This window comes from Gobius niger (assembly GCF_951799975.1).
Source record: "Gobius niger genome assembly, chromosome: 1".
In the NCBI taxonomy this organism is placed as follows: Eukaryota; Metazoa; Chordata; class Actinopteri; order Gobiiformes; family Gobiidae; genus Gobius; species Gobius niger.
The window spans coordinates 60,759,804-60,775,351 of NC_136852.1; the positions used below are offsets into that span (position 1 = coordinate 60,759,804).

General features: G+C 41.1%; 1 protein-coding gene across 3 annotated transcripts in view; it reads right to left on the bottom strand.

Moving 5' to 3' along the window:
• Positions 1 to 15,548, bottom strand: part of slc20a2 (solute carrier family 20 member 2) — a 135,044-nt gene that overhangs the window by 117,576 nt on the left and 1,920 nt on the right. For all 3 annotated transcript variants that reach the window (XM_079557502.1, XM_079557501.1, XM_079557500.1), the window contains exons 2-4: positions 1,134 to 1,693; positions 649 to 789; positions 223 to 308 (exon numbers count right to left, since the gene is read on the bottom strand). In XM_079557502.1, coding sequence (XP_079413628.1) covers positions 223 to 308; positions 649 to 789; positions 1,134 to 1,422 — 516 coding nt within the window. In that variant the 5' untranslated portion in view covers positions 1,423 to 1,693. The remainder of the gene's footprint in view (positions 1 to 222; positions 309 to 648; positions 790 to 1,133; positions 1,694 to 15,548) is intronic.

The window sequence follows — 15,548 nt, forward strand, 5'->3', positions numbered from 1 at the left end:
TAACATAATCCTGCAGTAGTGACCTTAGGATGATCTACTGCACTTCTCTCTTCCTCATCTCCCAGACAGTAACTTACATAAGGGTAGATGCAGAATGCAGTTGTTGCCAAAATCAATGCATTTATCTGTACCTAAATTTGTCTGAACACAGGTATGTCAACAGTTAACATTTGCCACAAGTAAAATAATGCAACAACGTGACCTTGAAATGACTGAGCTCACCTTGTTGAGGATAAAATGTCTGATCAGCAGGAACAAAAGTCCAGACATGAGTCCAGAAAGCAAAGGGGAGATGAACCAGGAGGAAACTAGAATGGGAAAATGGTGCAAGAAGAAGACACATGTTATGATGATAATACGGAATAATATTGGCTCCTATAAGGTTTTGTCTTAGCTATTTCATTTGGTTTGACACTACTTTAGAATGAAGGTGAAACAGTAGGTTAAAATGCTTTATGTGTTGTCCTGTGTCTCAATTTCACTCAATCTGTCCCTTCTAAAAAAAGACCAAGAAAAATAAAGAATAAAGGTTCTACTATGTCAAACATAGCAGTTATCACTTGTTCAGTGGCAGATTTGTTTTGTACATTGTGTACAATATGGATTTATGAATAGAAATAAAAATATGTGGCATAGTGTGCAATTTACCAATCTTAACCAGCTGAATCCACTGAACGCCTTTGGTGCCAATCGCCACCATGGAGAAGCCGATCGTGGCCCCGACAATACAGTGGGTGCCAGAGATGGGCAGTTTGAGAAATGATGCAATGAGCTGCCACACTGCAGAGCCTGTCGGGAAGAAACAAAAACAAAACTTTTGCCATGGATTCACATTTCATTGCTTTAGTGCCGAGTATAAAGTCTTTGATGTGGAGAGTATCCGGTATCCATAAAAAAAAGCGGATTTGTCAATGCAACAGTCAATGGATCATGAAACCATTCTCTGATTTAACTAGTTTTCCGATGTCACCTCTATTTTCAAAGTGTAATGTCACAGTCAAACGCTGCATTGTGAATTGTGTGGGTGTTTCAAAAGCATGCCATTAACCATTTTGGGTTGAAGAAAACTTTGGCATGATTCTATACATATATATGTATCTCAACAAGATGAAAAGTGAGTGAATGGCACTTACCAACCATGGCGCTGACCTCTCCAGCCATGAGCACGGGCACCGTGTCATTGTACAGACTCACGTCTATAATGCCTTTCCGTATAGTCTCCCCCACTTTGGCCCCCAGAAGCATCGAACCCAGGGTCTCAAAGATGGATGCCAGGATGCAGGCCTGCTTCAGGGTGACCACGCCTGACCCAACTGCTGTGCCAAATGAGTTGGCCACATCATTGGCTCCGACTGAGAAAGCCAGGACGAAGGCAATAATGAAGCCAAGAATAACCATCCACAGGTAGGGCTCCAGATCCATCTTGATATGATATTATCAAACCGAAAAGAATCAAGAAACTAACAACTCCTAAAATAGCTTAATCAAAGTGAAGTGCTCTGTGCGTGTTTTGAGGAGGACTTGGTAAGCCTGCTCCTTTTCTTCTTCCCCTAGTTGTCAAAAGTTCGAGGGGAGAAACACAGCTGCTAACTGAGCAACTGGAGGTCAGTCCAAAGATGGGAGACTAGTAATGGTTGGCGCAGGGAGCATTCCATAGTTTAGAATGAGACAGCCAGTCCGCACGATCCTTCACCTGCAATAAAACAAAACAGAGACACAGATGTCAGCGGCATGGGACAACCCTGTGCTGTATGTTCACAATATCCAGGTGGATTAGGTGAAAAACTAAAAGAATGACACGTGAGAAGAACACAGAAGACAACTCCGTAGCACCAGTCAATAGCCCGCACTTCAAAGAAATCTAATCAGACATTTACTGGCCTGTCAGCGTCAGGACTATAAAAAGCCCATGGCACAGAGTGAGGTGAGCATGCAGTGCTTTCAACTCAAGAGCAGACTGTTAACACTTCATCCTCACCGTTTAGACCTGCTGCCCCATACAATGGCAAAGTGATTAGCAATGGGTCAGTGCAGTGGAGGCAAGGTGGAATCAGGCTGGGCCACATCATGAAGGTTTTAAGCAAAATATTTCAGCATTCTAATGTCTGTGCTTATTTATGAACATTTCCTCATAGTTGTTATACAATTTGGCTATACATTTCAGCAAAGTGTAATTTAACTTGTTAAATAAAATAAGATTATCGTATGCCTTGATAAAAATAAAAGAGGAAAGGGGGCAGTCCTGCATCGTTGGAGGAGCACAGGGGTCTGTGAAAACAGAGCACATTGAAAATTCCAGTTGCACCTTATGTCCACAAGTTTTCAGTCACTTCAGGGTAGGTTTGGCTGCTGATATCTGGTAACCCTGGCAACCCAATCAGATTCCAGGGGTGGCCTGCGCTAAACATGCCCCTACACGTGGGCCTTTGCCAAAACCCTCCCCCTGCCTCCCGTGTTCATGAAGTTTGAGCATGTGCACATCAGTGGGTGATTGGTTCCTTGATTAAATTTAGTTTGAGTGGACAGTGGAAATATTAAAGTGCAATGTGACAATGTTTAATTCTTACATCGACAAAATGTGGTTCTCACACTGGGGGTCATCTGATATTATAGGCTTTATTAATTTTAATTAGAGATAGTTTAAATTATGCCCTAGTAATGCATTTAAGTTGGGTGTTTTTTTCTGGTTTAGACATGAAGTCCAGTTTATGTCTCTTTTTGACCTTTTTTACATCCAGTTAAGTCTTCATTTGATCTTGATTTGGGGCCTAAGGTACTTATGTTTAATGAGGTGGTGCGTAGTGATTGAGAACCGCTGCATTAGAGCTTATAGCTGAGTGTAAACAGCTCGGGGTGGCTGACTGGTATATTCACCCAGCGTGTGGGACAGTGCGTTTTTTGGATCGCGGGGGGCTCACAGTTATTGCCTTAAGCCAGTCCATGGAGTGCTCTCGTAAATAACGGCTCTGTCTGGAACACTTGAGGTCACAGATTGGTGGTCTGTGTAATTGTTGTCAGACCTAACTAACCAGAGCAATGCACATACATTTAAACAGCCAGTATAATTAGAATCCAACTGCAATTGCCTTGTTGACTCCCTTGAGAAGCCTTCACCTTCTTGTGGTCAAGGGTCACGATTTGGCAATTAGACAGAAGGTCGTCTCCTCTGCTACTAATCCATAATGCAAAGTTATGTCTATCAATATGGTTGCCCTTGAGAGGTTAAATGTGTTAATAATTAAAGGGAAAGAAAACATTACACTATGTTGCTGTACAGAGTCACTCCATCCATGCCATAGAGGAGCAAAAAAAACAAATGTGACCTCAAAAAGGTCACATTTTTAATAAAAAGTTCAGAAACCAGTTGCATTCAAGAGATCGCCTATTGAAAAGCAAAAATGCGTAATCACAAGGTAGAATTAAGACAAGTCAATTTTAATTAAACACATTTGACATTTAGCGTAGAGTATGTAGTTCACCTCTAAAGTAGTTATACAGCAAGATCTTTGTGACATTTATCTTTTGCTTTAACAGCCTCGTAAATTCGAGTGAGAAGTGCTGTCTACTTAATAAGGTTTACTGTCTGTATATTGACAGTCGGATCCAGGGCTAACAAAACCGTGTAAATGTTTAATCTAGGAACCACAGAACCACACAATGAACGGTCACCAAAGAGCGGGATTTCACAGAGAAAAACAAACGACGGTAACGCTAGAACTCATTTAAAGTCTGCTGTAAATCATAACCTTCTATGACTGTCACCAACTAAGCCCATCCAGGTCGTTTTAATAAGGTTCACCATCTTCTAAACAGGGAAACATGACAGCTGCAGCTGACACTTCCCAGTGAAACACATGAACACCAGCTCACATGTCCACACTTACAGTTGTGTGCATATAAAAGCTATTTTCTGTTGGCTGATTTTGTACAGTGCTCCTCAAGGAAACACGATACACGATGAAGAATATGTCAGAATATTTTATGAAATAATACATTCTTTGCAAGTGCACATCCTTTCTTCAGCTTCAAACTCCCCAAACACACAGGGCTACATCAGCTCTACTAGGGCTGAACGATATGGACAGAATTTCATATCTCAATATTCCTGCCAGATATCTCGATATCGATACGATATAACTATTGATTTTTATTTTCAGAAAAATGAAATTAAAATCTATATCGTTTGAATCTTGCTTTTTTCAATTTTAACGTTTTAAATGTTCAAAACTTGATATCAATAAGATAACTACATATCGCTGCTTGTTTGATATTAATATCTCGATATCGATACGATAATGATATACCTTTTAGACCTAATCTCTACAACAACAAAAAACTCATCTATTCAATACTGAATGCAAATTTCAGACTAAGTTTTATATGGACATGAATTTAAATCGAGCCAATCTAAAAGAGTTTGGTTAAAAAACAGCCCTCAATAAACATAATGTGGAAATAGTCGTAAGTAATGACTAAGGCAATACTACATATTACAATGAAAATGTGTGTAATAGACACCAGGAAAATATACAATATACACTGTACATTGTAGAGATTGCACACGGTCACTCCTCAACTGTGCTATGGAGGACAGCAAAAGGACCAGACAGCATTTCAACATGTCAGAGGCGAGTGCTGATGCGATCACAAGAATATCCACAAACGAATGCCGACATAAAGTTTCCAACAAGTGTACACGTTACAGGTCTAATACAGGGCCAACACTTCCATAGATTTCTTTATACAATGAGAGGAAAAGAAAAAGCAAAGCAATCCGGAAAGAGAGACAGAATTACAGCTTTAATGCAAAGTCCTCTAAATAAAACAGTGTGCAACCTGCCCTAAACAAGCAGAGTAATGCAGCGCCAGCAGTAACAAAGGAATTGTTCCTTTGTGATTTACCCCAATTGTTCCTGACGCTACTTCCAATAGTCAAGGTTAAACAAGAACACGGAACAAATGTAGCATGAACCTAACCCGTTCACCAAGAAAACAGTACGGATCACGGTTTTATGCTGCGACACAAGCAGGGACTTCCCTTTAATGAAATGATAAACAGGAAAATTTGAGAAGTCATGCAATAAAAACTATGGCGGACACATTATTTTCCTATGGGCGGCAGGTGTTCCAGGAACAACAAGGGCAGGCACTGACACAAAACATAACATTGTAAAAAATAATTATGAAGAAGACAGGGATTTCTTTTCATTAACGCTTCAGTGCAAATAGTTTCACCACATTTTATTGATTATAGCAAAACTACACTCTGCATTGAATGTGTGTTGTTGTCCATTTCTCTTATGGGACAAGAAAGTTTCTATTTGATTCTTGTCTAAGACTAATTAAATATCTCGAGTGAATTGTACCAATCCATCGCTTGGCTTTCTACCCCGCATAATGGCTTCACCACGTATGTATCTGCCCGAGATGCCCCTGTAGCACACAGCTTGTGTACACCACTGTCTCCAAGCTTCAGTCTGCCCTCTGCCAGAGCAGCCCCCTCAGGATGCGGTCTAAATGTCCACGTGGTTATGCCGGGAGCAACACAAACTGGAACGTACATGTCGCGTCAGTTGATGACTCACAACAGCATCCTGCCATTGCTAATTGTTATACCTGAAGCATAGGCAACTGCAGAGTCTCCAAGGACACACTAACAAATGACTAAGTGAATAGGAGCAACACACAGGATCACATTTAGAGGAGAAAAAGGGAACAATTATAGTCTGCCTGAGCACTCACCTTGCGTAGGCAGGAAAGTGGTAAGGATGAATGAATGTCATACATAAAATGGCAACGCATGGTAATGGGGGAGATGGCAGTGTAACCGATGAGCCTGACATGAAGCAACATGAGTTAGAGCCAAGAGCTGATGACATGAGTTAAAATAGGAGGTTTGCAGATAAATCAGCAGAGGTCTGTGAGAGAGGAGGCAGTAGACAAGCAGCAATGCGTCCATCCGAATCTAGACCAGCCCTTTCAAGCAAACGGTCCTCATCTGCAGCCAATGATAGACGCCAGGGAGAACAAGGTGCAGTGCTGACAGGTTGCAAATGTAAAGTGGGCGGGGATGTGACAGCGAGGGAGCCAATGAGAAGGCAGGGACATGTCCAGAGGGGATGAGCTCAACCTGTGCGTTTTAAAAAACACTTGTGGATGAAAATGTTACAACACTGACATTCAACCGACTGCCGGTCACCAAGTAATGTATGTTAAACAATAATACAGCTGTTCAATAATATAGGCATATAGAGAACAGAACAGTTTGACTAAAGAACGTTAAGATTATATTTATCTTTTGATTTATCTAACAATCCATACACAGAGAATCAGTTTTAGGGAGGGAGGGAACATCAATTCAACTCATGCAATAATAAAAATGAAAAAAGGTCCACCTCAAAATAGAGTGCCAATACTTACATCCATAAGGCTATCTAAGGTCATTGTCTGACTCCATTCCTGCAGATCTGTATCCCACACAGTTCCAGCTCTTAAACACGTCAATAGAAACTTAGGAAATGACAGAGACGCGAAGTGCTGGCTCGGTCAAGGTTCTGCACTGCTGAGGGAGTTCATGTGGCTTTCTCCTCAAATGTCTCTCACTTTTCCGGTCCCCCTTTGTCCCTCAAATGGCCCTAGCTGCTCAAAGGCCAATGTGCGTCAGCTGCACCTGCTGCCTCTGACTCAGCAGGGAGCACTGTCTCCTACAGGCAGACACACACACCAGGAGATGTGCAGCAGGCGGCCTACTCAAGAATGACAACAGTGAACACGTCAAGAGCATGCTCTCTCTCTCTACACCTCTCTTCAAAGACCTTGTCTCTCTCACTCGCAGAAAACGCACTCATTCCATTTTCTTACACTGTGGCCCTGCATTGCAGTACTGAGTCAGGCAACAGGACGCAGAACTCTAGTAAACTTTTTCATTGCTGTTGAAGGGCAGTACAAGCAAAACAAATGTATTCCATAAGTTCTGCAGCCTGATTAACAAAACAATATTATATTAATTATTTTATGAGAAGTGATTTTTACTACAATGGTAATATTTTCAAATGTTGATCACTTTAAAGTTGACTGAGAACAGAGCAAGGCCCATCCCTGTATCAGGTCTATATTATTTTAATTTTTCTAGCTTGTATAATAGCCCTTTCCCTACGAGGGCAAATGTGCTTATTTTCATAGGATATCTAATGGAAAAACTGGATGGAAACATCTGCCAAATATTATCCTCCCATCGACTAACTGTATCCAAGCACCAAAGCAGAACGTGTTACAACAGCAAACAATTGAGCCCCCTCCTGTTCCCACCAGTGTTGAGTAAGTCTGTTTAAATTCTCTTTTAAGGTCAGGTCTCTCTGGTTTCAAGCTGGCCACCGGTTTGACTTCCTCAGCCACAAATGGAAAAGGGTGCTGCAGTGCCTCGGTGCCCTCTACACCCCTGCCCACTGCGCTCATCGTTTAAACCAAAAAAAAACAGAAGTAAACATCATTTCAGGCATATTATGAGCTGTACAGGGAGTGTCCGTTTGAAGTTTTACTAGAATCCAAAATAGCTGAGCCACAAAGGCAGAACTAAATTTAAGCTTTTAGCTCAGAAACTATTAGTCACCCCTGAGAATAAACCTCACTCTCAACGGGGATCCTAATTGACCAATCACATTATATTCCTTATAAAGCCGGATATTAACAACAGCTAGGGGGGCTAATAGGTCTTACATCACATGAGCGCTACACAATACTCTATGGTACAGGCTATTGTTTAGAATGAGCTTTGTCATCAAGCGTCTCCAACATGAATCATGACTGCAACAATGACTTTGTTATCTCTCATCTCATGAACAGAGATTTTCAGGCTTCCAGCACCAACTACAGCTTAAATGAACACACCACTTTTGTGTATCACAGCATACAAAGGCATCAGAGCTTACGTGTTTTATTCTGGCCACTATTGCGATGGCTATGTTTTCAAATCAAATTTGATTACTGTATACACATCGAAAAAACATGTCCAGGCCCAATAAAAAGACAAAGACTGAAATATACTGCTGATCTAATACAAGAGCAATGCATTTCAGCACAGGTTGATAAAAGGTCTAAAAGAAGGTCAAAGGTGCTTTATTTCGTCATTATACTTACAAGTGTACATGAAAAACAAAATCATGTCATCGCCACAAGGACCATCCTGACCTTCATGTTTTGGAGGAGAAGAACATGCACACTCTACACTGAAACCTTGCCTTGAAGCGAGAGAGCCAACCACTCACCTCTTGCGAAATATGGGTTAAGTAAGTTTCACACATAAAAAATCATTCAAATGGCGATTCAATTACAGCCCTAGAAAGACACTCTTCTACTGCAATGCCTCGTAATCTACTTTTAACATGGTCTGGGGTATTAATGTGTTTCTGGGGTAAAGGGTTTCTTGAATTAGTTTGGATTGCTGCAAAAATAGGGCAACAGACTGAAAGGAAAATCATGTTCATCAATAAGATTAAATTATTTTGGAGAATAAAATGAACCGTATAATCCAGTTGCTACATAATGCCAGCAAAAATTCCAAATCAAAGCACTAGCCTCCACGTCTTAGGACAATTAAGTCATTTTGGCCTTTGAGCAACTTGCAGTAAGTCACAACAGGGAATTGAAGAGATTATGGAAAGCAGATGTAAAGTCACTGTATCCAGACTGGAGCACTTTATCGCTCCATAACCGAGGCTCCGTGCAGGTTTACCGCAGGTGTCATCTATAGTACATTTTGCAGCACAAACGTTTGTTGGTTTGATAGTTGACCAGATAGCTATTGCTCGCACAGGAAATTGATACTCACACTTTTGCTTTATGTTAATTGAGGTACAAAATAAGTGTACCCATAAAGAAGTGGCATTTTGGACTAAACAATGTGCGTCCTTGAATAGCCAAATGTGAAACAACAAGAATTGAAAGTGAGAATGCTTTGTGCTAAGCTGGATGTAGTGGCCTGTGCCCTCTTGGTCTTAATCCTGGCGTCCAGCACATGACCCAGCTAACAGCATTATGAAGCGCTCCGATTAGACTTACAGTTGAGCGCACGTAGGGAGAGCCTGCGGAGCTTAGCCACAACTTTGCAGGAATGCCACACACACTCCATCGACTATATATTTAACCTACAAGTTAGTGAGCCTATGGCAGCGGAGACACGAGGCCGCTTGGATTAGGCCAGTGAGTCAGTGAGTCAGCGGATAAGCCAGCCACTGTTATTCTAAGTGAAAACTAACAGAATGACTTAAAAACGTGAGGAATCAGCTGTCAGAGCTCAGAATTAGGCACTGTGTGTGACCCGAAGTGGTCACAGCACCAGGGGACATTCACATGCCACTTTCAACAGACAAAAGTGTGTCATGTGATGGCAACCGTTATTAGTTAGGCTCAAGAGATGGCTGTCGTAAGGCCACAAAAACTTCAATGAAGACAAGCATTTCTCTGGTGGAAGATACCAATACATATACGCACCCTTGATTTACAGAAGTAGAGAATTTAAAATGTATTCCAATTTATTTTTATTTACATCCAAATGCACAGGGGGCTGAATTTGAAGCACATTGCTGGACATATTGTCAGCTTCATCGTCATCAGTTTAACCGCATAAAATATGAAGGAGAAGAAAAAAAATCAAATAGCAATAACGTCTGATGAAATTTGATGTTAAGAGTTGAAATTCTTTGTCTACATGGATTACACTTCTGTTTCACAACAGTCAGGGTTGTGTTTGTGCATCAATAATAATAATTAAAAATATAAATCCAAACTAAACCACTGTATTGCACAGCTTATGTTGTGCTAAAGGGCCAATACATTGATCAGAATTACAGATCTGGGCCCTTGATCAGTTGTCTCGAATTATATTTGATTTCTCAAAACAATCATGTCCCTGAATCATACTTAACCAACATTTAAACACAAAAGCCCAGACTTAAAGCCTCTAATTTTGGACTATTAAAACTCAACATCGCCTCCTGAGCTGTCTGCACTGGGATATTTTGGGATAGTCATTTGAGGGTGTGTGACTTGTCATTGTGTGCGAGTGCTGTCTGAAGTAAACCCACTGTGACAGCGGTGCAGCTGATGTTCCGGTAATGGCAGGGAAACGAGGAGGGTCACGCTGTTCTGTGAACACCTCTTCTGTCTGAACAATGACTTTAGCATCAGCTTAAACTGTCACACCTGGATGTGGCAGAGGGATGCACCGTTCTGACTGATCAGAAAAACCTGTTCTGGCCTATACAAGTGGAGAAATACAACATTCCCAAACAAAAAAGGACAAACAAAATAAGTGAGTAAGTAAGTGCTTTGTCATAATTGCATTCAGGTGTTGGGTTATTTCTTTTTTATTTATCTGTTTATTTGGTTAGGACAGTGCATGTTAATGAACATACATTGGACTCGTGCACGTAAACACGCCACGCCGGATTATAGCCTTGGAATAATTTGCATCAGTTGTCCCACATTTGCACTCTCACACACGCACACGCACACTCTCATTCATCTCTGCCTATTGTACATGTTTTTAGTGGTAGGGGAAACCTATGCAGACACATTAAGAACACGCAAAAGGCCCTGTCCAGGTGGGAATTGAACCCGGGACCTTCTAGCTGTGAAGCACAAGCGTTACCAGCTAATCCTGATATAAATAATATGACACTAATAAACAGATTTTGGCTCTGTGAGTTAAAGACATCAATTTGTCTTTTACCACAGTCGGACATAGGGCATATAACGTGTGGTACAGTCTGAGTAAGCTCTACAAACCAAAGTGTTTATGCACAAAGATTATGTTGACAGATCTGTGGTTGAGGATGAAGCTGGTGGAGCCTTCTCAATTTTACCGAGGTTGAGCTGGGGTCACACAGAGCCAAAGTCAGACTGGAATGTGTGAAACATTATGAAGATGTCATCACCTGTTAGCACACGACACCCCACAGATTTTTAGGGTTCACACAATATCGTCTCTTAACTGGCCTGACAATAGCAAAGCACCTTTAGCCAAGCATACAGAATGCGTATTTACTCCACTTCCAGCACATTCCCAGGGGTTTCTTGTTGTAGTACACCTGCATTTTGTGTGACGCAGCATTTACACACTGTGCTCCAAGGGATATCCCCGCAATGTTTGCATTTACATTCAAAGAGGACAGAACTAAAAATATCTCCTGCTATTACGTTACCCAAGTGTAGCCCATGAACTGTAGTAGAACACTAATAATATACTCCAGTGCGACTAAGCCTTAATACAGGGGTTCATTTAAGCTGATGACACGATGTATTGCAGAAGTCTGTGTTCTTACAATAGAACAGAGTACCCACTTCTCTATGCAATTAAAATTTAATTAGGTGAAATGAACCACATAATTAATTTAGACTTGATTCGATGTAGATTAAGAAAGTTAAAGTCATGCCTTGCTTTAAGGGATATAAGGGAATTGGCAAAATAGAAGAAAAACTATTAGCAAGTCATGAGGCAGCCAGACTTCAGTTTTCACCATAGATAATTGGTTTGCAAGCGAGCGTGCTTCAAAGCCAGAAGGTCTCGGGTTCAATCCCCAGGCCGGACAGGCCTTTCAGTCCTCCAGGAACTCCGGTTCCCCTACCACTAAAACATGTACAATAGGTTAACCTTCCAGCCACATGGTTCTGACCATCAGCTGGCTCCACATCGGGAGATGGGTCCGGGCCCACTGCTCCTATAGCAGCATTAAAGGATGGGTCAAATGCACACTGCATTTCCCTTACAAGGATCACTACACTATACCTTAACCTGAATTCATAGCGAAGCAAGAAATACAGTAATGATCATCCCCAGGGAGATCAGAGAGAGAAAGAAGACTTGTTGTTTCTTCAATTGATGAAAACAGAAACAATGCTCTGCACATTTACGATACAATTGTGAGTCTATATCATTATAGTGGTGAGAATAGTGAAAAAATAATGAATTGCCCAATCACATGACTGAATGGTTTCTGGGTTGGTAAAAACGCTAGCCTACCTGCTGATACTGGAGGCTACAGGACGGTAAAAGGGTCCCGACAGAGAAGAAGGGCTCACAGAGTGACAAACGTGCATCTGTGTGACATGGGTCGGGAACGTCAGTTAACAGGTGAAGTAACACAGTATAATTTTACAAGACTATACTAAGAACCACCCAGAGACCATCTATCATCTCAACATGACCACTAAACTGTCAGTCTTTCACTCGACCATTGAGGAATGAGCCACAGTCTGCAGAATAGAAAAGAAAAGTAAACATTCATTAGCGGCATATTTATAACATCATAAATCTGGCATATTCCTTGACTTCCGCCTATATCTTTCACAATCATTTACAGTATGTCCGGCATTGTTCCAAAGGACCAGGTGGCTTGGAGAGGCCCACAGTGTGACAAGCTGCCCCCACTGTACCAGGGTGACTGTTTTGTCAGGTGTCACATATCCAGCACTTGCTCTTGTTGCTAAAGGCAGTCAGGAGGAGGAATGATTTGGCTAGAAATAGCAGAGTCACATGAGTGCGTGCAGCGACCACGGAGCCAGCTGCGCGTCCTTACATGGAGCATGATTCCATGTAAAACACAATAGTGTCAAAACTCAATGTGCACATACACATGCATAATGAGATTCTACCACAGACATGAGAGGTGAGGCAAACACGTGAGAGAGCACCTGTTTAAACAAACCATTCAGCAACCTTAAAACTCTCCCAGGCGTGAACACGCGAAAAATGTGACCTGTATTCGTCTGTACAAAATATTCAAAATTGTGGTTTGTACTCTCAGCATTTCCATGGCAACATCTACAAGAGTATGATATAGCATAGTCTTTTTAAACCATGTTATATTATAGTCCCTTCATCAAAAACATATTGGAGTAGTGCTTTGTTATCAACATATTTAGTCGCCTCTGAGCCTCTTCTGCTTTTAAAACGCATACCCAGTCCGATATACGTCAAAACGTTCTCAACAAGATCCATGAAGGTTCTCTATGTTTAAAGTCCATTGGCCTTCACCAGACTTGTTCAAAATATGACAGTTCTGCTAAACTACTTGCGCTACAACTCAATTAAGCCATGCAAGTTTTAGCTTTTAGTCTGAAGTATTTTGTAAGGTTCTGAATAATTATAGAAGACCTTTTATAAATCTAATGGAGCCAATCTATTTTCAACATAATGGGGTTTGATAAACAGTTCATTTTCATGTCCCTGTGCTGAACCAAAAGTACTTTGCAGGTCAAATTTTGGACACATTACACATTCAACTGTCCACGAAACACTGCAATTAACTGATTTCTAATGACCGGTTTTAGAGACAGACTTTAAATCCAAGATGCGGAATTGTTATTAAAAAGAGGCAAGGTTCAAAGCACTTTCAACGAGTAAACATAAAGAACATGATATTATCCCCTCGACCTTCTGTATATAAATAAACAATGCCACCCAGTCCAGAAAGTAAGCTTGTCATTAGCATAGTTAACAGAGGGCCAGCACCCAAACAAGAGACGCTCTGTGTAACGATGCTTTGATAGCGACCCGGGCGCTTACAGAAGGCCACCAGAAACGCCACAAAACAGCCACTCTCATAGCCTGAGTGGAGGGGGACAAACAGCCAGCAACACATACAACGCGAGCCAAAGGGAGCAAGCGAGCAAGAGCCAAATGAAGATACAAAATAAATACGCCAAAAAAAGCAGCATCGTCTACTTGTAGTTTGGTATAGTCCTGTAATGGAAGACAGTTTGCCATACCCAAATGAGTCACCCTTCCCAATTTTAATGATAGTGTTCAAACGGTCTTAACAGGAAAACCATTGTTGTAAGCACTGTTGAATAGCTGCGTTATCCCAGACTTAAAAGGAAGATATTTGTTAGGAGATCTGTAAAAAACACCACAGCAATTTTGTGACTTGCACAGATTAAGTGCCATTATGCCGCTCTTTTGGTCTAAACAAGTATGTGGGCAGGAAAGAAATAGCAACAGGATGGAAAACCACTATGGTATATACCTATACTGTGGTTGTGGTATTGAAAGACTGCCACAGCAATTTCCAGAACACTTACTATAAGTGTACAAACTATATAGCACATAACCTGTGAAAGCGTTCTGAAACACCTACATACAAAAAAGGAATTCCTTAAGAGATTTTTGTATTATTAACTAGGCTTTACACGTTAAAAGGAAATTCATATCTGGGTTGTAAACACATTTATTCCAATTGCAAAGTCATTGTTGGATTTTTTAAAGGATTTTCAACTTGCAATACCTGCCCCAAGACATCTGGTTGACAACAATTTGAAAATAACTGTTTTCATTTTTTTTTTGCTCCTTAACAAAACAGACATGCCAAGACACATTTGGAGCATCTTTCTGTGGCATCATGTGACATTCCCAGAGCAAACTGGGACCCAGACACAACGGTGTGATTGTGCACAGGAGGGCGAGGTGGGCCGATCAGAAAGGCAGACTGTTCCCTGACAGCGATACTGGCAGCCGGACCCCATCCCAATTGCCCCCACTGCCCACAGACATTTGAAAACACGCCCAGTGGCAGAAAGGCTGCCAGCATGGGGCCAAAACCAGTATGGAAATAACATCTCATGCTTCCTATGCGATTTCCACGCATGACTAAGCTAGTCCTCAAGTCTGAAGAAAATCATGAAATTGCTAAGTACCGTAAACGCTGGCTTCTATCTGTCTATAGCAACCAATCATCGTTTTCTGCAGCAAATTATTTAAAAGTCAGTCAGTGTAAATTAAATATTGATTCTGAAGTACTCAGCTCATAAGGTTGCCCAAAAGAAAGTTTTAAAAAAGTTCAAGTTAAACTGACGGCATAACTTCACTCGTGGGCTCAAAGCTGTAAAAAATAAAAGGCAGAGTCCCAGGTGCCAGTTCTTTGGAATGGTTGACTGCTGATACACGTGAGTGAGGGAGCACAGCAGTGTGAAAACAGGTCCAACGCTGCACTCCCAGGACACTGTTGAACATGACAACATTACACAATCAATGTACACATAGTTTGTACATGCTGACAACCAGCTTCTCTGCCTCCCTCTCAGATCATCCGCTCATGCAAAAAAGCAAAACAGAAGCTTAATGCTGCCGCCCTTAACCACTGTTTAAACCTACAAAGTGTATTGTTTGTTATAAACCATTTGGATTTGAGTTGGAGTTAGCATAAAAGCCAGACTGTAAAACTGTGGTAGTGCTTTTTGAAAACTGTTGCCACCGAACTGCTTACTTCTTGTGAATCACTCTGCCGCAATAGTTTTTCTGAGAAGGATTACACTCATAACGTACAATCAGACTAAATGGAACATTAGCTACATATTATAAATAAACAATGCATTTCTAGAAAGACATCGTGGTGAGGATAATCTCTTCTCATAAAGGTCATCAGTCGACAAATAGACTCAATGACACATGGAACTAAAAGGTAAAAATAGGCTAGTTACATTTTCTTCCGCTCATATTTGATCAACGTCAACTTTTTATTTGATTTTTACCATTTTCGTATTTAATAACATAT